Source organism: Periplaneta americana, chromosome 6 (assembly GCF_040183065.1).
Source record: "Periplaneta americana isolate PAMFEO1 chromosome 6, P.americana_PAMFEO1_priV1, whole genome shotgun sequence".
Classification (NCBI taxonomy): domain Eukaryota; kingdom Metazoa; phylum Arthropoda; class Insecta; order Blattodea; family Blattidae; genus Periplaneta; species Periplaneta americana.
Genome location: NC_091122.1, coordinates 41,107,690 through 41,130,932, shown reverse-complemented (window position 1 = coordinate 41,130,932; position 23,243 = coordinate 41,107,690). Strand labels below are relative to the sequence as shown.

General features: G+C 34.1%; 2 protein-coding genes across 4 annotated transcripts in view; one reads left to right on the top strand and one right to left on the bottom strand.

Moving 5' to 3' along the window:
- Window positions 1-19: 19 nt before the first annotated feature.
- On the top strand, window positions 20-8,189 carry LOC138701271 (integumentary mucin A.1-like). The gene is made up of 3 exons (XM_069827992.1): window positions 20-120; window positions 6,414-6,807; window positions 7,882-8,189. Exons 1-3 carry the CDS (start codon window positions 58-60, stop codon window positions 8,091-8,093), a joined length of 669 nt encoding a protein of 222 aa, XP_069684093.1. The 5' UTR covers window positions 20-57; the 3' UTR covers window positions 8,094-8,189.
- Window positions 8,190-12,160: 3,971 nt separating this feature from the next.
- The window catches only part of sti (sticky), an 82,175-nt gene continuing 71,092 nt past the window's right edge, over window positions 12,161-23,243 (bottom strand). The window contains exons 32-34 of one of the 3 annotated variants that reach the window (XM_069827989.1): window positions 20,348-20,486; window positions 15,085-15,255; window positions 12,161-13,419 (exon numbers count right to left, since the gene is read on the bottom strand). In XM_069827989.1, coding sequence (XP_069684090.1) covers window positions 15,096-15,255; window positions 20,348-20,486 — 299 coding nt within the window. In that variant the 3' untranslated portion in view covers window positions 12,161-13,419; window positions 15,085-15,095. The remainder of the gene's footprint in view (window positions 13,420-15,084; window positions 15,256-20,347; window positions 20,487-23,243) is intronic. The other 2 variants (XM_069827990.1, XM_069827991.1) reach the window with 2 other exon arrangements.

Here is a 23,243-nt window from a genome sequence, read left to right as displayed (position 1 = left end):
GTTGAGGAGGAGTGCATAAAACGGGTGTGAAGTATTGTGGACAACACAGGATCCACCATGGCAGCCATACATCCATCAGCTGCAGTTGCAGTTCTGATTCTCGTCACAGGCTTTCTCGTGGTAAGTAGTATATGCAATATGCATTTCACACATCCTACCTTTCTTTACAAATAATTGAAAATGTATTACCGTTTTGAGAATGTTTACAAATCACAAAATCCACGAACTTTTACAGACCTTTTAACGATTTTGGTAGCTTATATTGTATCATAATTAATGATAATAATAATAATAATAATAATATTATTATTATTATTATTATTAATGTGCTATCTAACAGTGATTATCCAACAATAGATTAGTAGGGGAGTAGTGGGTACAGTGAGACAGAAAATATTAAGACATATGTATGCAAGTAAAATTTCAAGTATTTTTAAAATCAAGTGTAACATGGAGTACAATAATACATAAACAGAAATGTTAATAGATAAAGGACATAATATACAATGCGTGTTTGTCAAAAAAATACAAATGTCTCGCTGTTCCCATTCAGGAGGGTACAGTGAGACACCTCAGTGTCTATTAACGGACATTGAAATGATTTACATTTATTTCAAAAGAAAGCTTGCTGTCTTTATCTTGCCATGTTCTATAGACTTATTTAGAATCATTTTGACGTCTGACTTCGAAACCATTGAAACATCTGGAACATTTGGAAAAATGAGTTTTCCATGACATTTAAAACTTTTGCGAAAAAATGAAATTAATTTTTGGTGACAACAAAGCTTATAATTATAATAATTTAATTTAATTCTTTATTATTTTTTAATATCTTCTTCAATTTTGTGTAAAAATTTTTATTTAAGAAACCATTAAAATGTAATGTATCCATTATTTTAAGCTATAGTTCCTAAATTGGTTACTAGTATGTTCATTTTTAATGTTAGTTACTGGTAAATGTAATATAATTACAGTTTGTTTTTGCAAATCATTGGTACATGGGAACAGTGAGACGTCTCAGTGTACCCTTCAATGGCATGTTTCACTATTCCCTTTACGCATAGTTCGTTAAAAAATGGCGCCATCACTTCAAAATCAAAACAAGAAAGACGAAACTTTGCGAAATATAACGTCAAATACCATAGTATTAGGTGACAAAACTTTCATATTTCTATTTCATTTGTATATCCAATATAACCTTCATTAAACACAAGCCAAAATTTTACTTCTAGAGTGAAAAATTACGAATTATTTTTTCATCACTCACCTTTATAACTAGAATCAAATCGAGTATGAAAATACTGTTACTTAACTCATGCAACATACAACTCCACTGTTACAAACATCTCAACATCAAAATTTACCATCTAATAAAATATGTCTCACTGTTCTCCCTGTCTCACTGTACCCACTTCTCCCCTACATTATGACTAGACTAATACAATATTGTTGATATTAACGATAATAAAAATAATAGTTTCACCAAATAGGAGTGGTGTCAGGCTGCAGTGTAAGCCTTCTAAGTCTTCGGGTCCCTCCTCCATACAAGAGAGAGAGAAAAAGAACATGGTAAATAATTTAAAAAGTACAAATTCTAAATTTATGGGGTAAATGATCAACTTTATACGATATAAAGAAATAAGGCAGTCAACTCCGATGATTCATAAGTAACAATGAATCTACGAAAGTTGCGGAAAATCGGAAAACTGTACATCAGTCCCATTGTGAAGAATTAGATCGTGTTCTATACGAATGGTTCGCGATTAAAAGATCTGAGGAAATGTGCATTTCTGGGCTGATGCTACAAGAAAACGTCAAGGAATTGCACCAGAAAATGAAACTGCAAGGTGAGTGTGGATTTTCCGTTGGGTGACTTAACAGATTCAAAGAGAGACCTGAAATCTGAATACTAGACATGTCTGGTGAACAAAGGAGCGACAACGAATGTCCATGGATCAATTTATTAATCAGTTTCAGAAAATTGTGTCTGAGAGTAATGTTAGTGTGGAACAAATGAAGAGTCCACTGCAAGAATGATGGATGTCATTTGGAATACATTTTTCAGGAGAAGCAATTGAAAATTTGAAATGCTTAGCGCTCAAAGCTTAACTGTGATTTTCCGATCATTATTGGACAACGAATATCAGTGTTAATGCCATGTAACTCTCTATGTACATTCTATATGTCTTAAGCTATCCACTGACAGTCTTGGTCCATTTTCGACAAGAAAGTGACATCCATCATTCTTGCAGTGGACTCTTCAAATATATAATGCAGACGAGACTAATTTATTATAGAGGTGTCTTCCTACAACAACGCTGACATGTGCGATGAAAACCTCTCCTAAGGGCTTCAAACAAAACAAAGATTGTTCAGTGAATATTCGAACCAAAAATTAGTGTATTTCTGTGTTAAGTGATATGTTTTAATAAAGAAAATCCTCACAGTTTTATGTTATTTAATTATGATCAAGTGACTGAAAAATAAGCTTCATATGGCTGCAATTTCAACAGGTTGGCATCAAAAAATACGAACAGGTAATTTGTTAAAATACTTATTCAATTATCCGGTAAAATCTCGTAACCAAAACTTTCCTGGTCTCATTGGTGTCGGTTAAGAGGAATTCTACTGTACTATCTTCCCTGTATTTTTCACAGGAAAATGTTAAGGTACTTAAAATAAATCGCAAAGCAATAACATTTATTTTATTTTCTTAATATGTTCAGATGAATGAATTAAGTAAAATTCTAAAATATAATTTAACTAGTGGCTTGTGCAGCAAATGCTGCAAACTAAGTTCATTAGATGTTCAAATAATCTTTTTTCAGATTTATTTTCAATGAAGAATACCAGACATTCTGAAAGTTATTTGCTTCCATACTCCTTCTGAATGGTTTTTTATGCCAAATACTTTTTATTGAACCTATACACATTCAGTTTTTGAGTTTGAACGCGAAAACGCAAGTAACAATGTTATGACGATCAGTGGGTTTTTCATGTGGGAGTAAAGCAATAGCTATTTCAGGTCATTGTGGATTGTAGGTGAAAGCCTAGATCGTTAGTATATATGATCTAGGGTGAAAGTTAAAAAAATGTCAGGTTTGCTATGCTTTCGAACAATAGACATAGCATCTTGGTATAGCTGCTGCATGTAGAGCTTGAAATGTAGAGGGTAAAATCATTTTATCCTGCTAAGAGATCTTGCTGAAATGATAGGGAGACTACAAAATCTTGTAGGCCTCTTATTTGATCAGTAAATAATACCTTTTGGTCTTTCCTTAGGAACTGTAATTTTTGCGCTCTCTCGAGCCAATATTGAAGAGAATCATGCATATAAATATCTACACCACACAGCCATTAAATATATGAAAAAGTCCCAACCCTACTTGATTAATAACAATATTATTATGTTACGTAAGTTTTATAGTTTTCAGTAACATATACTGTACCGGTATATACTATTTAGCTTCCACTCAGTAAATTATAGAAATCAAGATCTAATTTAAAATATTCTTTACATCTACTCATATAACCCCAAAAACTTTCACTTTCATATCATCAATACAGCATTAATATGAAATGAAAAATAATCACATCATGGCATTAACTATAATAATATTTCATTTCTAATGGTAATAATGTCATCAAAACCATCTCAAGTTTTGTAGATTTTAATAAACAATACACAGCTGTACTCAGAAAATTACACACTGCAGAATCAGACCTGTAAATTATTTTTAGCAAGTCTTTAAGTTTTTAATAACCAGGGAAAGGATTTATATGTAAATACATATTTACTTATAAAGCTAATATAATTTATATTTTGCATTATCTTTATGTTTCACAATGTGTAGGGTTGAAAAATCCTACTTTTATTTTCCATATTTTTCCATATTTTACAGTTTAGTACATATTTTCGTTAATTTCCATATATTTTCCATATTTCATATAAAACAGTCCATATTATATTAGGTTTAACAATAAAACAAAACAAAATTCCATTAACTTTTAAAAATACATTTCAACAATAGAGATTTAAACACATGTTCAGTAATCCCTTTAACATCAGAGTTATTTGAAAATTAGCAGTCCTATCAACAATGGGAAAGTAAGTTACAAAACTGTATTAATTTTTAACAGACTTCAGTTGTGCAGCTCAACAGTTAAATGCCAGTCAGAGTACACATAGGTTCAGTTTTGTAAATCATACTATAAAGACGGTAAATATGCCAAAAGTACGTCATTCAGTCAATTTAAAATCAAAACTAACAAGTTACATTTCAGAATTTAAAGAAGATGGTTTATCAACTGACAATAAAATATTATTTTGTAATTTGTGTCAGTGTGCAGTATCATCTACACAAAAGTTCCTGGTGCAACAACACATTACAACTAGTAAACATCAGGCCAACAAACAACTAAATTCCAAGCAGAGACAATTGTTTTTAACACAACCAACAACATCGAATGTAAGATCTGAGTTTAACATCGACCTGTGCCGTTCTCTCATCTCTGCTGATATTCCTCTCTACAAACTAAAGAATAAGGTCTTCAGGGAATTCCTTGAAAAATATACTCAACATACAATCCCGGATGAGTCAACACTTAGGAAGACGTATGCTCCATCCATCTACGATGAGACAATACAGAAGATAAGAGATGAAATTAAAGATAGTTCAATTTGGGTTTCCATTGATGAGACTCCCGACAAAGAAGGTAGACTTGTTGGTAATGTAGTTATCGGTTTGTTAAGTGAACAATATTCTGAACGAATTCTTTTACATTGTGATGTTCTAGAAAAGTGCAATAACAAAACTATAGTTAAACTGTTCAACGAAGCTATGGGTATCCTGTGGCCAAAGGGTATTATGTACGATAATGTGTTATTCTTTATTAGCGATGCTGCCCCTTATATGGTCAAAGCTGGACAAGCATTATCTGTTGTATATCCTAAATTGACTCATTTTACTTGTGTGGCGCATGCATTTCATCGTGTGGCAGAAGTGGTCAGAGACAATTTCCCTAAAGTAGATTTGTTGATTTCATCAGTGAAAAAAGTATTTCTCAAAGCTCCCAGTAGAGTTAACGTGTTGAAAGAAATGTACCCTGAAATTCCATTGCCACCAAAGCCAATTTTAACTAGATGGGGTACATGGCTAGAAGCAGTTGAATATTATGCCGAACATATAGACTCTATTAACAATGTTCTCCTTGCATTGGACTCTGAAGATGCAGTCTCAATTGATACTGCGAAAACAGTTACCTGTGACATAAGTGTGAAGAATGACTTAGCTCACATTCAGCATACATTTTCATGCATCATAAAAACGCTCAAAAGTCTCCAAAATAGGCACCTTTCACTATCTGAAAGTTTTGAAATTATAAATAGTACTGTGGAACAACTGAATCGTGGTAGAGGTAAAGTTGCAGATGCAGTAAGAGCTAAGGTGGACACTGTACTTTCAAAAAACCCTGGATATGAAGAACTACAAAAGGTTGTTGCTGTGATGAGTGGTGAATCAACAGTGAAGATTAACTTGGACTTATCCCCAGCAGACATTGTGAAATTGAATTATGTACCAGTTACTTCTTGTGACGTCGAACGCTCTTTTAGTCAGTATAAATCTATCCTCAGAGACAATAGAAGAAGATTCACTTTTCAGCACTTGAAAGAAATGTTTGTAACCTATTGTTATGGTAACAGACAATAAAAATTGTGTTTTGTTGAAACTACATTGGAAGATAAGGTACGTCCATTATATTTTTTGTTTAGTTTGATTAAAATGTACCAATATTTAACGTACATAGTCATTTTTTTATAATTTTAAGTCCATATTTAATTCCATATTTTGGTAAAAATCCATATTTAATTCCATATTTTGGTAAAAATAACTACATATATATTTACATATTTCATATATTTTTAGTCCATATAAATCCGTTCCCTGTTAATAACCAATTGAATTTGAACTCTAAATATGACAGCAATCCTGCAGGTCATGGCCTTCGTGTAATAGCTTATTGTTTATTGTAGTATGTGTTTTGTTTTATTCTGAAATGAATTCTCAAAACTGACGAAAGTTGAATTTTGGAAAATAAGAAAATTATGTAAGAAAACGAACGCTTCACTGAAAGTCTGAAAATCCTTGGATGCCAAGCTTCAAAATGACGGGTCATTCATTAAAATCTGTTCAGCCATTTTCCCGTAATTTCCATTACCAGTTCAAATTATATATATAGATATAGATTTTCGCTTTATTTAACATTTTACATTTCTGATCTCCAGATCATTGTAAATCCCCTACTTTAAACCCTGGATAACCTAGCATCTCTAGTAAAGATTACATCTGTAAGTAGTCCTAATTATAAAGTAGTACCATACACTGTGAGTATCATCTTTTGCTATATTTCAGGCAGGACAGAATGTTACCTTCACCAACACAACCACAACAGTAATAACAATTGTAACTACTACAACAAACAACACTGTCAACACCACAAATATGATGCCTCCAGGAGGCAATGGAACTATGATGCCTCCAGGGGGCAATGGAACTATGATGCCTCCAGGGGGCAATGGAACTATGATGCCTCCAGGGGGCAATGGAACCATGATGCCTCCAGGGGGCAATGGAACTATGCCACCACAAAATATGACAACTACAACAACTGCAGCTACTACCACTACTACTACCACCACCACCACTACAACAACAGCAACCCCAACCAACACTACCACAACAACAACACCAACGACAACAAGTAGCAGAATGACTACATTACCATCAGTTGTTACAACTACGTGGGGTAAGTGAAAAAAAATGAGTACCACAAGGGTGACATACACTTTCTCATACTTTCTATGCGCTCTGCAACAATTCAATTAATGCATTTGCAAAGCAAAGTCAAAAGACGTAAGTCAAAAGACAAAGCAATAGCATTTGTGGAGGAGTATCAAATTCTACAATTTGGAATTTCTCGTTAGAGGTTTTTCCTTCTCCACTCTGTTCTAGAGTAGTGATCGACAGAATTTTTGTCATCACACTTCCCTAGCTGAAGAGGCGAATTTAAGCCGAATCAGAGAAAACGCAAAGCAATAAATAGAGTTTATACTCTCTAACAAGAAATTCCAAATTGTAGAATTCAATTAATATATCATATTGAAAACTATATTACTATTGCTTACAAATGGCTTTTAAGGAACCCGCAGGTTCAGTAAAATATAGAAATAAAAAAAATGTTAAGTTGTTCTCTACATCTACTTATATAACTCCAAAACGTTTCACTTTCATATCATCAATATAGCATTAATATGTATAATTAATGAAAAATAGTCACATCATGACATTAACTACAATAATATTTCATTTATAATAGTAATGATGTCATCAAACTACCTCAAGTTTTGTAATTTTTAATATCCAATACACAGCTGTACCCAGAAAATTACACACCACAGAATCGAACCTGTAATTTATTTTTAGTAAGTTAAGTTTTTAATAACCAATTTAATTTGAGCTCTAAATATGTCAGCATTCTTGCAGATCATGGGCTTCGTGTAATATTGTTTACTGTAGTGTGTGTTTTGTTTTATTCTGAAATGCAACACGGCCGACTTAATGCTCGCTTCGCTTTTCCTGAATGCAATTAGCTAGTTCTCAAAACTGACGACAGATGGATTTTGGAAAATAAGAAAATTATGTAGGAAAATTGACATTTCACTGAAAACTGCTATTTTTCCGAAAAACTTTGGGTTCCAGCCTTCAAAATGAGGGGTCATTTATTAAAATCCGTTCAGCCGTTTTCCCGTAATTTCAATTACCAGTTCAAATTATATATATAGATTATTCGGTACTTACCATTATGCTGTGCTGTGTACAGGTCCTCTCATGTATTGCTGGTTTCCATGTCCTACTGGCAACTGTGGAAATGGAGGCTATCCATGGCAACAACATCCAGCACCAAGTGGAGGTGGTGTGTCTTGGTGGTTTGGATTCCAGTTCTCGTGGTGGAAAAATAAACAGCAACCAAAGCAGCAACAAAACCCATGTCCAAAGAAAAGGGGACGTAATCGAAGACGCAAAGGTTGTTAGAAATCTAAATAAATTTCGTCAGAAATAAGACTATAAAACTGTTGAATTCACTGTGCAATGTTACAGCATTAAAGTGTTACAATATTATATAAATTACAAATTTTTACGACTCTAACCTACGAACGAATTTAAACAACTTTCATTTTACATCAAAATTCTAAGAAACCTTACACTTACCACAATTTATCTCGTTGTAGAGTTGTGGTAAAAGTTTGGTTAACTGCATCTAACAATGAAGTAAGATACTTTCAATAAGAATTTCCAATTTAGATGAAATCAGACAACCAATCAGATCCAGGTAATAGACTATGGAAAGTAAATATACTTTTAAAATGTTAAATTTTTTTCTTTTCCAAACATTGTTGGATGTTTTTAGAATACTCTGCTTCATGAAGTGCACAAATGGTATGCAAGCAACATGGAAAAACATATCATTCTGAGTCCTGAGAGTACAGTATATTATACCATACTTCATGCATGATTATGATATAACATGCATGTGCAGAGACCCAAAGTATAGTATAATATACCTGCATTTGTGCCCTAACTGTAACCTACAGAATTTTTTCAGCATTTTTCCTCATGTCACTACTTTTTTTTTAAAGTGTAGAATTATACTGAACTTTAAAAATAAAACAACAAATGCAAATCAAGCATTTAACCAAAGGTCCTGGGTTCGATGCCCGGCCCCAGAACAGTTTTTTCCCTCGAAATTATTCAAATCAACTTTACAGGGAGTTATATCTGAAAGCTTGATTTGCATAATACAAGTCACTGTTCGTTAACAGAAAACCACAATACAATTAAAGTTACACAGAGTTAGTGTGCACTCAATGCTAGTTGCTTGATGGTTGTCAGCACACTTTGAGGTCTGTGAATATGGAGGGAAAAATTGGATCGGTGTCTGGTAGAGCTCCTGGGTAGCTCCATTGGTACATTTAACCAAAGATCCCAGGTTCAATGCCCGGTCCCAGGAACAATTTTTCCCTCGAAATTTTTCAAATCAACTTTACAGGGAGTTATACTTGAAAGCTTGATTTGCATAATACACGTCACTGTTTGTTAACAGAAAACCACAATTAAAGTCACACAGAGTTAGTGTGCACTCAATGTTGGTTGTTTGATGGTTGTCAGTCCACTTTGAGGTCTGTGAATATAGAGGGAAAAATTGGATCGGTGTCTGGTAGAGTTCCTGGGTAGCTCTGTTGGCACAGCATTGGTACGTTTAACCAAAGATCCCAGGTTCGATGCCCGGCCCCGGAACAATTTTTCCCTCAAAATTATCCAAATAAACTTTACATGAAAGCTCGATTTGCATAATATACGTCACTGTTCGTTAACAGAAAACCACAATTTAAGTCACACAGAGTTAGTGTGCACTCAATGTTGGTTGCTTGACGGTTGCCAGCCCACTTTGAGGTCTGTGGATATAGAGGGAAAAATTGGATCGGTGTCTGGTGGAGTTCCTGGGTAGCTCAGTTCGTAGAGTGCTGGTACGTTTAACCAAAGGTCCCGGGTTCGATGCCCGGCCCCGGAGCAATTTTTCCCTCGAAATTATTCAAAACAACAAATGTCTCAGGACTCAGGAGAATGTATCATGATGATGATGATGATCATCATCATCATGATCATCTTTTTCTTCACTTCACGGTATAAGCAGCTAACTGCCTGTTCTGCCTTCAAAGATCTTCCAGTCATCTCTTCAATGGTCTGCATACAGATTTTTTTCCCGCAGGTATATATTTCCATATTTTTTTATTTTAGTAGGTTATTTTACGATGCTTCATCAATATCTTAGGTTATTTAGCGTCTGAATGAGTCTGGGGTCCAGCACCGAAAGTTACCCAGCATTTGCTCATATTGGGTCGAGGGAAAACCCCGGAAAAAACCTCAACCAGGTGACTTGCCCCGACTGGGAATCGAACCTGGGCCACCTGGTTTCACGGCTAGACACGCTAACCATTACTCCACATGTGTGGACTATTTCCATATTTGATCAATCTTGTACCTGGCATTCTTTCTGAATGTTCTTTCCACTGTTGTTTATAATCTTTCAATCTATCATCCCATTTTAAAAATTTGTATCTCTTCTCTTATAGCTTACTTTTTTATTTAATCTAGTTTTGTACATCTTTTAATTCCTTTCAAAAACTTAATTTGTGAGGTCTATATTTTACTTTCGTGTTTTTTTTTTTTGGTTGTCGTCCATAGTTCACACTGATAGAACTGTTCGATTTAAGGAGCTGGATTTAATTTTGCATAATATAACATAAAATAGCTATCCATATATTTTATTCACTTTAATAATATTAGTAATTAAAAGTGATATTGAAATGTATTAGGAGCTGAAGGAGCTAATACCCAACTTCAGAAGTTGAATGTTTCTACATTATTTTAATACCTTGGATATTGGTGTAAATGCCATTTGCATATATCTGCCCATTTTAATGATGATTGTAATGAGATTGGGATAGCATTTGGCGGGGCCATGTTCGCCCCATGATATGAGTACGGAACTAGGCAGGGTGGATGAAGATGAAGTTAATGATAGCAAAATGAGCCTAGGGTCCAGTGCCAAAAATTACCTAGTAAATGCTCTTAATGAGGGGTTGAGGGAAAACCCTGAAAAAAAAAAAAAAAAAAAAAAAAAACTTCAACCAGGCAATTTGACCCAGCCAGAATACGATCCTGGACCAGCTAGTTTCGTAGCCGGACATGCTGACCACTACTCCTAAGCAGTGGACTTTCTACATGTATGAAACATTGCAAAAATCTAAAAATCTCGCTCAAACTTCTTATAAAGGTGTAAAGAAACCATATGTACAAATGTCAGCATTTTCAGTAACATCTCTAGGTAGGTAGAGCCCGGACTAGGAGTTATGGCACCAACGTGAGGGACGCATTTTAGTTCATTTGCTTGGACTCTCCCTCACATTCAACTGGAGGGGTGTTGGGTTAGTTGGTTACTAACATTTTGAGTGTTCAGATCGTTCTGCTATTACCGCTATTGCTAATACTGAAAACATTGTCTTTCTGAGCGCTCTCATTATGGCATTGTCTAAGGTGTGAAATCATAGAGTAGTTCATAGTCAAGGGCATGAAATAGCATACAATGTATGGAAATTCATGTCAGAAGAGGCTGTAAATGGAATACCAATTCCATTGAAAAGCGTGTGTGCAAGAGTACTGGCTGCCACTAGTATTTCAAAGCGAACCTTGGCAAGAATCAGGAAAGAAGGGAAAAATATTGAGGCAGGAACAGCAGATTCTTTCTCCAGTCCGGAAAAATCACAGCCGAAGAAGAAGCAGCTGTAGACAGTTTTGATGAGGAAGTCATAAGAAGTCTCATCTATAATTTCTACTCAACGCATAAACAGAGGCCGACTCTGTAATCGCTTCTTCCAAGAATGGATATCAGTGTATGATTATGTAAAGAAAGTAGAGAACAATTACATTGAAAGTGAGCACGTGATGGACAGTATTTTGGAGAACATTTCCATAAACTTAGGGACATCTGATTCGAGCACAGATCAGTCGTCTGATTCGGACGGAGAACAAAAATATAAAGATGGAATAGCGGGCATAATTCCATTAGGTACCTTCGGACTCTTGAGTAGGAAAGTTGTGATACTAAGGTAAGACGAATGTTTTTAGAAAGAGATGAAACAGATATGCCTGCCGCTCTGAGCTTGAGAACCGTAACCCAAACAACTGCCACTCCTCTACCCTGCTGGTCGGCAATTTAAAACTTTGTGCAGGTTGGTGCCATAACATCTCGTCTCAGCTCTATCTACATTACATGCTATATTAACCAGGCTCATGTAGTCATTCTTAGGAGTGTTGCTCAATATATTTTATGTACAAGCTCCATTGGCTACAAAACCACAACAAAATAACCTCACTATAGAACGATATTTGTTAGTGACACAAAGACGAACCATTTTCCTGTCAACTTCCATATGCTTTGAAAAGAACTCAAAACATCTAACAAAAGCAGGCATTGTGGTTTTTATTCATCAGTTTAGGAAACAGAATTGAAATTCTAACTTGTTGATATACAATAAATATAAAGATGAGAAATATATTTTAATATAAATGTGAAGTTAGAAAAATAATTTTCACAAACTATTTTATGTACAACAAATAATGCAATTGTGTTATGAGGCAGTTCTAGCAAAAATAACAAGCCGTTCATCTTACTTTTTCACCACAATAAAATATAATCTTAAAATGAAAGAAATCTTTACAATTTACTACAGTGAAAGACTTGAACAAATTAATTTCTTACTACATATACAAAATTATAAAACAATTATATGACAACAAAAATGTTTATAATAAATTATTTCAAGTCGGAAGCATATCAAAGGAAAATTGTAAATGTAAGTAAAATTGATGCTGTGACTAGCAATTATCATCAACTGTTAAGCTGGGCTCTCATTGTTAACATATATATATACTATGTAAGTACAAAAAGTATGATCTGTAGTTAGAATAAATCGTATTTTATAAATACGCAGTTCATTGAATACCACAGTCAGTTGACAGCCCTTTCTCAGTTTTATTATACGATAATGTCCTTTTGATACAATTCTAGAAAGTAATGTAAAATTGAATGTCATAATGTACTACCGGTATAACTAGAAATGCCTAATTTTTGTAAATCACGGTTTTCCAATCAATAAAAGAAAATATGTTATGTTATATTGTGAGTTTAAATTCGCGAAATAACGAGAAATTTGTGTTTTTCAATGGAAATATTAATTTTTTTAAGGAAATTATATTTCAATATTGGACTGACCTTTCCCGAATATTATTATTCTGAAGTCAGGTAATTGAATCTTTCATGTTTATAGTGTAGACTACAGAAGGAAAAAATGTAACTATTTATCTCACACCTCAATATAGATGTTTCTCATATTAAGTAGTGTTAAATACTAAACAACTTATTACCTAAACAAAACATGTCTCTTCCATTTTTGTTTTAAAACAATTTCGATTTCAGTCACTGTACCAATGAAATTTCACTCTGATTCACTTCCTTTACTGACACCAATTTTGTACCGTTATGACTCAAGATATCAAGCACCATAGGTTACACTGTGTGAAATTTGATTTAAGGGAAAAAGAATTCTTTCAATTTGGAAAGCTAAGTACAACGTTTAATCAATGCAGTAAGAACAGATATTAATATACATAATACTATTTATAATTGTTTTCTTTAGTAGATGGACTGATTAAATCATCCAATACAATCCAAATGACTCGGAATAATATAGATTCCATATTTCAGTGAATCCACGTCCTCTTCAAATCACTTCTTCTGCTAGATATGAAATGGAGAAAAAATACATATGAAAATACGTCATGAAATTGACACACATACACTGAAATATAAATGTGAACCTAGATTCAAAGAGATGTAAATTTTACAACTGGTATAACTTTTGTTATATTACCTAAGTGTGAGTAATTCATACAAAATAACAAATTTATTGAAGTTTCAAATTGGTTTCTAGTGTTAACACTGGCCACAAAGAAAGAGTTTCAGTTGATATTTTATTGAGTTATGTACAGTACAAAACAAAGTAGCAACATCTGGCACCTGTATAATTTCCATGCATACTGAAATGGAAACATTTCAGCATTGATAATAAAACAAAAAACACTATCAGGTAGCCTCTAGTCTCTATTACATTAGACCAATTCATTTAACCATACTTTTCTAACTTCCTCTATCTTCCTTCGGGATTTATTGGTGTTTGAATCTGTGTCCTTTTCTTGGCGAGGGTGTTTACTATTTCATTGTCAAGTATAAATGGGCAGTCCCCTAACTGCCCATTGTGCAACTCAAACCAAGAAATGGATTCGGAACACCTCAAAATCTGTGCTTCAGTGGCTAACAATGATAATATCGAAGGCGTTCCCCAAAAGACTGTATGACTGCCCAGCATGTTGCTGGCTGAATGGACACACAAGCCTGTCGAATGCGTTGCTGCATGTCGTCTGGTGTTGTCAGAATGTTCTGGTACACACTGTCCTTTACAGTTCCCTATAGGAAGAAGAAGTCGAGTGGTGACAGGTCCGGAGAACGTGCAGGTCACTGTACATGGATTGTGGCGTCGACAGTTGTGGTTTGTTTATATGTTAAGACAGCAAACACACAACACACGACGTGTACGGACGTCAGTCGTCTTTCATTTCGTGTAAGTTAATGCACAAAATGAATGGGACACCACAATAAACGGCACATTCTGATGGCATTCATTTTGCATTCTGTTGTTATTGATTGGGAAGGTGACATTGTGATACATTTTTGAACTCGTCTTAATGTGTGTAATCAATGTATGATAATTAAAATATGTAGTGCTATTTGAAAAATTGATGATGTCACGTATATCTTGTACCATAATGTAGTTACATGCACCATATCTCTACACTCATGTTTGCGCCTCGTTCTAACATAACTCTCAAAAACAAAAATTCCAATACCTACCCAAACAAAAGATTATAATAAGTGCACAAGATAAATGGGACACTCTGTATTAACAAAATGACACCAACTAGAGAAAAATCACAGTAAACTTTCACAAAAGTAACAAAAACAATTTAAACTAACCCACGATAATCTACTTGATAGGTTATTTGCATAAAAAATCACTATGTACGTAATGCAACAATTTCTTTCTGATAATCAAATTCTGTTTGCATCTCGTACATATTACCTATCATAACTATTTCCTTGAAATCCTACATAATGGAAAGGACTTACCACACGCTAAATATTTACTATTCTTTCTGAATCACTGTGTATAATAAATAAAAAAGTAAGGAAAAGTATGTCTTCGAAGTTGCTTCTGACATTATTTATGATTAGAAATAAAATCCGAAGGGACTAAACAGTTCTACCAGATATTTCCGAATATATAACCAATTTTGGTATATTATTTTAATATATTTTAATATCTGGAACTAACAGAAAATAACTCACCAAAATCTTCTTTATGGGGCATCAAAGCGGACTTTTCTAGGCTGATTAGCCATGTCCATAGCGTCACTATCCACAGATGAAGGACTGTCTGTATCATTCTCCAAAGACTGTGCCATTGATGAGGTGAAGCTGAACTCTGACCCATCATAATTGTTGAGATCAGCTCCATCCCTATTAAATAGAACATGCATCACCTCTCATGCTTACATTCATACAACCCAGTGTAGCCATAATTCATGCTGCATTCTTATGTGTTTAACACAGAAATGTTTCATGCATTATGTTCTCCACAATCCACTTTTCCTTTTCCCCAAAATCTTTCATCTTTTCAAACTTGAGTTACAGATATTTATCATTTTTGTGTTCGTAATTTGTTGATACTTTTCAAATTATTTTGTTCACACAAAGTAACTTTTGCAATACATTTCTTTCTCAGGAATAGCACCATAAAATATTAATTACAAAATAACATTTTCACATTATATAGAGCAAACAGTTGAACAGTTTGCCACTAAACTGGTTTTCGTCTTTTCAGGAGTCTACTTCCACTTATCAATTCCAGAAACAATTCGGTGTCCATAATACAAATTTAAGTAGCAAACTATTTACATACTTTGAAACTGGTTTATATGTAATCTAGTTATACTTTTTTTTTTATTTAAAGCATAAGCTTTTTGTATGTCCCAGCAAACAGAATTTTATTACATATAAATTTTCTCTGAGTTATACGTAACTGATTTAAACATAATTCGCGTTTATACGTAAAATATTTCGATCTCAAGGTTGAGCTGTATGTAATAATCAGAGACCGGAACTTTGGCAGAATACCTTTTTAAATGTGTTAAATGTATCTTCATTTAGAAAGTAAATCTGTATGAATTATACTTTTGTGATTGAAACGTCACAGTTTTATGTTGCCCTTTTCTGCCTTTTTTTTTTTTTTAAATATAAATGCCTAATTTACAAAACAAGTGCTTTTTTTTGCCTTTATTTTATTATTTATCTATTATTTCTTTATTTATTATTAAAATTTGCCTACAGGTGTATTTTAATTTATTTCTATAACTGCTACAATGAAAGTGACTTCACCGAATGTATATTATTGTCTTTCTGTCAGTTCATATTCTCTTTGCAACATTGAGTGCTGCCGTGCAAAAATGTATAACAGTAAGCGTTTTAATTATCACTTGTGTTTATTTGACAAGGCAACAATGAGTGCGGGTCTAACGTTATTTTTCTTTCAGTTTTCATTGCGACGTTGTTGTAGCTAGCTAAATATTTCATATCACAACATATCAGTACAACCAAACATAAAAATGCACTTTCCAAGGCTACTGGGAAGAAGATTTCTTTACTTCCAACAGTAATTGCAACATCGAGTCGAAAATCTCAATTTGCATTCGACTTATGTAAAGCTTTTCTTGCTGCCAAAATCCCTTTGTGGAAAGTGCAAGGTTGTGCGTGTAGTGCAAAGTTTTTGTATTTGCCTTTTATTGCGTATTTTAGCTGTTTATAATGCCTTTTTGCCTGCCTATTTTAGCTATTTATGACGCCTTTTTGCCTGCCTATTTTAATGATTCATAATACCTAAACTTCCGGTCTCTAGTAATGATATTACATTCTTGCTCTCAGAACACAATATGAATGTGTACTGTGCAGCACATGGAACTAGTTCAAAGAGACAAGACAGAAGTCATACTACTGCAATAGCAGTGTGTCTATAGAGGAAGAGAGAATGCAGAGAGACGACTTTTCACTGCAGAACATGATAGGTACAGTCCGCGTCACCGTTTTTGGCGTGTTAAATAAGTAATGGGAATGTTAAGTGCGAGTGTTTTACATTTGCCGCAGTCAGTCTGACAACTGTGTTTGGCAAATGGCTGATGTGACGTGTAAAGGAAGTGGTACCATTCTCAGCTGTACTAGCAACATGCTTACAAACTGGGCACTCTATATCTAGGATACACGGAAAAACGCTGGCTCAGCTGTAACACATTAGTGTACGTACATAACATGGGAATCAAAGATGTCAATGCAGGTAACCAGTCAATATGCCTATAGCGGCCATGAGGGACAGAAAACGAAAATGTTTCTCTCTAGAAGAAAAAGTGAGATCAATTCGAGAAGTATAACCACAAAAATAAAAAACAGAAACTGTAATTGGTCTAGGAATCAGGTACACTATCTTACATTTTTAAGAAGGTGATGATTTTAAATGATTCCAAATCAACCCTACAAGCAATTACATCAATTGAACCTCCAAATAATGAAATTCAGAATAGGTACTATTAAAATTCTCCAAAATCTACAAAAAGAAATAACATTTCAATGGATACTTTCCCATTGAGAACTCCAAGGAAATGAGATAGCAGATTCTTGGCAAAGGAATAAAAATTAGACAGAGCCCCCTAACAAGTCTTCCCTTTCATAATGTAAAATTATGGATCAACTATATATCACAGGCAAAATTCAAAGGAGGACTTCATGATAACAGTAAAGATAAACCTTCAATTAAAAGACTATGGCATCATTCCACATTTACCAAGAAATAAATCAGTTGCAATTTTTCGACTAACAAGTGGCCATGACTGCTCATTTACATAGGATAAACATATATTCATCACCCCAGCGTACTCTTCGTAAGTATCCAAACTCTGTAATGAATAATGAGGTGCACAGCAATTAAGGGCTTAGATACAGCTTACAGCAGTAAAATTTTGGAAATATTCAACATTTTTCCTCCATTACGGTATCTTGTACAATAATGAAAATTAGTATGTGTAAAACACTGTCCTTCCGCTAGATGAAAAAAAATATTTTTATGATTAAAAAAAATTATTTACTTTTTTTTTTAAATTCAGTTCACTTTGCAGTGATGAAGCATTTCCCATGTAACTAAAAAATTATCGAACATTCTGTGATGAAATTTTTTTGTGTGTATTTATGCATGTCATATCTAAAATATGATGCAAGATCACTTTTCTACCTTTGATAGATTGTCTGATAAAAAATAAATTCATTTAAAAAAATAGCCAAATATCAGTATTTTCTTCTAATACAGAATAAAAAAATATTATTTATTAAGGAATATAGTTGAAAAAGCATGATATTCCAAACATGAGTTTCAGCAATAAAATAAAAGAGAGAGAACATGAAAAAGTTAACAAGTTTATGAGTTATGAGGGAAATGCTTGATCACTGCACAGTGAATTGCCACCATTCTGAATTTGGAATATATATATGTATGTATAAATCGTAAAAAATTTGTTTTTCATATAGCAGAAGGACAGGGTTTTCACATACCAATTTCCATTATTGTACAAGATACAGTAATGGAGGGAAAAAATGTTGAATATTTCCAAAAATTTTACTGTTGTGAGCTGTACCTAACCCCATATGAAGATAGAAGCAGATATGAGGGACTCACAACCAGAGTGGACAAAGTCCACCAGTGGTCAGTTTGTGGATTAATACAATCTCGGATGAAGAAAACTTAGATTTATTCATTGCCATAACAAACCAAGTATATACAGTAACTCATTTGTTACTCCACAGAGAGCAGCATTTCCTAAGGAAGGTGAAGGTTGCTAAGCATGAGCCAGGAACTTTAAGACTCAATTTCTCAAAATTATTCTGGAAGGACTTGGTCCACTCTGGTTGTGAACCCCTCACATATCAACTCAACTTCATACGAATTGTTCCGACAATTTGTCAAGAAGAGTATTCTTCTGAAGGGACTGTCAGAAGTCCAGTCATATGGTTTCCAACTCCATCTACTGCTCAACAGAGTTACAACATACAATAGTGAATTGCAAACAAATGGCAACAAGATAGTAAAGTTATCACTGAATAACTGTTTAACACCCTAACTACTAACCAGCTAAGAACAGGATTCGTATTTAAACAGTTGCAAAGTCTTTAATTGATAGAAATCAGTTTTGATTATACATCTTGATTACACAACTTTTAACACTGTATCACTTCGGAATATGTATGGTAAGACTTTCCTGTGTTAAATTTCAACGTACCTCGTTTACATGTTTCGACCTATGTATGGGTCATCTTCAGAACTGGTCGTTGTTGGTCTTGGCGCCACTTGTTCTGTTTCCTGTGAGGGTGTGTTCCTGTGGTATAGTGTAGAGTCAAAGAGTGTGTGTATTTTGAAGTTGAGTTGCGTGTTGAGAATTTCGTTGGGGTGTGTTTTTATGTGTCTGTATATTTCATATTGTTCTAGTGTGTTTAGTTTCTGGCTTTTTGGTTGGATGTGTAGTATTTCCATGTCTGTGTTGATGTCTCTGTGGGTGTGGTTAGCATTTGTGATGTGTTCTGCATATATGGAGATGTTTTGTAACATCTGCAACAACTTCTACATAGGACAGACAGGCAGATCGTTTCAAACATGTTACAAAGAACACATCACAGCCATAACAAAATTACAAAACACCTCCACATATGCAGAACACATCACAAATGCTAACCACACCCACAGAGACATTAACACAGACATGGAAATACTACACATCCAACCAAAAAGCCAGAAACTAAACACACTAGAACAATATGAAATATACAGACACACAAAAACACACCCCAACGAAATTCTCAACACTCAACTCAACTTCAAAACACACACACTCTTTGACTCTACACTATACCACAGGAAAACACCCTCACAGGAAACAGAACAAGTGGCGCCAAGACCAACAACGACCAGTTCTGAAGATGACCCATAAATAGGTCGAAACATGTAAACGAGGTACGTTGAAATTTAACACAGAAAAGTCTTACTATACATATTCCGAAGAAATCAGTTATTCACTATGGTGTAATGCAGTATGTCCACAATAGAAGAAGGAAAGGAAGACCTAAGAAGAGATGGCTGGATGGGGTCATCAGGGACCTAAAAATAATGGAAGTGAGGGGTTGGAGAAAGAAGACTGAAGATAGGACAGAATGGAGGACTGTTGTACGAGCGGCCAAAACCCACCCAGGGTTGTAGTGCCAGATGATGATGATGGTAATGCAGCATAAGATGAAAGCCAAGAAAAATAAATTAATAAACATGCTCTCTCTCACAGACAAAATACACAAGACACACGTTTCACAGATATTTTGTAGGACGTAAAACCTTTTATTTCAGACAAGCATGCTGAATGACGTCAACACCATGCTATACCCAACATACAAATGGAACATTAACACATACATGGACTTTACATGGATATTTTTCTTGTAATCCTTTCTGTGTTAAGTATGAACTTACCCTTCAGATACTGAATCTCTGGTTGAACTAAAACTAATTTCTTCTTTGCATGCCAAAGTACCTTCAATTAATAACATCTCCACACTGCTCTGTGTACAATGGCCTACATAAATAGCTGGACCTTGGCCTTCTGCAGGACCTGGACAAAGAATCGAATAGGTACAATGAATAGTAACAAAAATTGATGCACAACAAAGAGTTTGTGACAAAAATATTCAGAGATTTATACTTTTACTCGTCAGAATAGGTAATATTAAAGTGAAATGCAAATGTTTCCAAAAATATCTTCTTGTACAATAATGTAACAATAAAATTTATCAATGAACATACAAATCTTTATTCATATTTCAGTTACATGTTCTCATTAACTAACCGTACTGATAAACCACTACACGAAACTCACTTAACTTTATTCAACTTATTGTGCATTATTAAAAGACAAGTAGCTCAAAGAAACTTCTACACGAAAGGGAGAAAAAGAGAAGGGACATGTGGTTGGATTTTTATACAACAGAAGCCATGACAAACAGATCCTGGGCCGACGTAAATCAAGATCTCCGACACCTAGTGAACTCAATAGCAGTGCATGGATACCACCACAAAATATGCAAGACCAAGTGCTTCCACGAACCCGGGAACAACTGTGTGTGTGAACTGTGTGAGCAACCGTGTGACCGATACCACGTAACCAAGTGCAAGAAACGAATGAAATCCCTGGTAGAATTCTGTGAAAAATGAACAAGGTGAACAGTTAGAGGGAAATCCTCGGTAGAACATTGAGAACAAATAATGTGAGCAACAGAGTGCTAAGTTCAATCTGTATCCTATGTACCATAACAACCTTATGCACAACTTGTGCACATTTATTCTATTATTATTAAAAGACAAGTGTTGTACATATCGTAACACAGATACAACTGAAACATTCTAACTCAATTCTTCGCAAATTTTTCAGCTAATAGGACATTTAAGGGGTTAGGTAGAGCTTACAGCAGTAAAATTTTTGGAAATATTCAACATTTTTTTTTCCCCCTCTATTACTGTATCTTGTACAATAATGAAAATTGATATGTGTAAATCACTGTCCTTCTGCTATGTGAAAAAATATATCTATTTTTACGATTCTAAAAAAACTATTTATACTTTTTTTTTTTTTTTTCAAAATTCAAAATGATGCCAGATTACTGTGCAGTGATGAAGCGTTTCCCTCATAATTCATAAACTTGTTAAGTTTTTCATGTTCTCTCTCTTTTATTTTATTGCTGAAACTCATGTTTACAATATCATGCTCTTTCAACTACAGTACATTCCTCAATAAATAATATATTTTTTTTATTTTGTGTTAGAAGGAAATACTGACATTTAACTATTTTTTAAAATGAATTAATTTTTTTATCAGACAATCTATCAAAGGTAGGGAAGTGATCTTGCATCATATTGTAGATATGACATGCATAAATATACATTAAAAATTTCATCACAGAATGTTGGATAGTTTTTTAGTTATGTGGGAAATGCTTCATCACTGCACAGTGAACTGGATTTAGGAAGGGGGGGGGGGGGAGTTTTTTTATCGTAAAAATATTTTTTCATATAGTAGGACAGTATTTTACACAAACTAATTTTCATTATTGTACAAGGTACAGTAATGGAGGAAAAAAAAAAAAGTTGAATATTTCCAAAATTTTACTGCTGTAAGCTGTACCTAACCTCTTAAGACAAATGCTTTAACATAATGATGAGACTTCAATCGTTTAATTACAGGAATGAATTAAAAATGTTCTGTACTCTGTCAGGTAAAATAAAATTATTATTATTATTATTATTATTATTATTATTATTACATCAGAGTGAATAACATCATGAACTGCCCAACATTAGATTCAATATGAAAAACTTATCAGATTACCAGGAAACAATTGGCATTCATACAGTCCTCTCTGTAGATTGAAAACTCAAAAAAGTTTCATATCCATTGTTCAAGAATTAAAACAGAAAATCAATATCCCGAATTTAAAAGAAAACTTACAAATTAAACCAAACCCTTTAACTCTATTAAATATAGAATATAATCTAAATTTAACAGAAGAAATACTGAAATCAGAAGTAAACACTGAAATACTAAAACAATTGTCTTTAGAGACAATTAATATTAGGTACCCTCCACAAAACTGGCTTCATTTATACACTGACGTATCCTTGATCTCCAGAGAACAAGGTGCAGGTGCAGGTGTTACGTGCTGTCTCTTCTCACTTTATAGACCACTTGGATATGGAACAACAAGTTTTGATGGAGAAATCATTGCAATAAGTGAAAATCTCAGGAACCTTCTATGCCACATCAATAAATTTAAGAATGCAGTTATATTGTCAGACTCCAAACCAGCTATTCTATCAATAGTCTCTAGACCCACACCATCTCAAATAGCAGAAATAACTAAAATGCCCTCTCAATTAATATCACTCAATAAAAGAATTGTATTCCAATGGATACCATCCCATTGTGGAATCCTGGGAAACGAGAATGCGGATGCTTTAGCAAAGAAGGGCAGCACTGCTACTTACAGACCTGTTACTAAATCTACGTATTACTCTGTGAAGAGATTTATTAAATCTACATACTTAGACTTCAACAAACAAAATTTGATAACACAATCGCAAGGGAAAAAATGGAACTCTCTGCATCAAAACCCACAATTAATTCCCGATTTACCACGAAAATCGTCTGTAGCTGCATTTAGATTGGCAACAGGCCATGACTGTTTGGCCAAACACGTGCATAGAATTGGAATATATCAGTCCCCTAACTGTCCATTGTGCAACTCAAACCAAGAAATGGATTCGGAACACCTCAAAATCTGTGCTTCAGTGGCTGGCCATGATAATATCTTTGAAA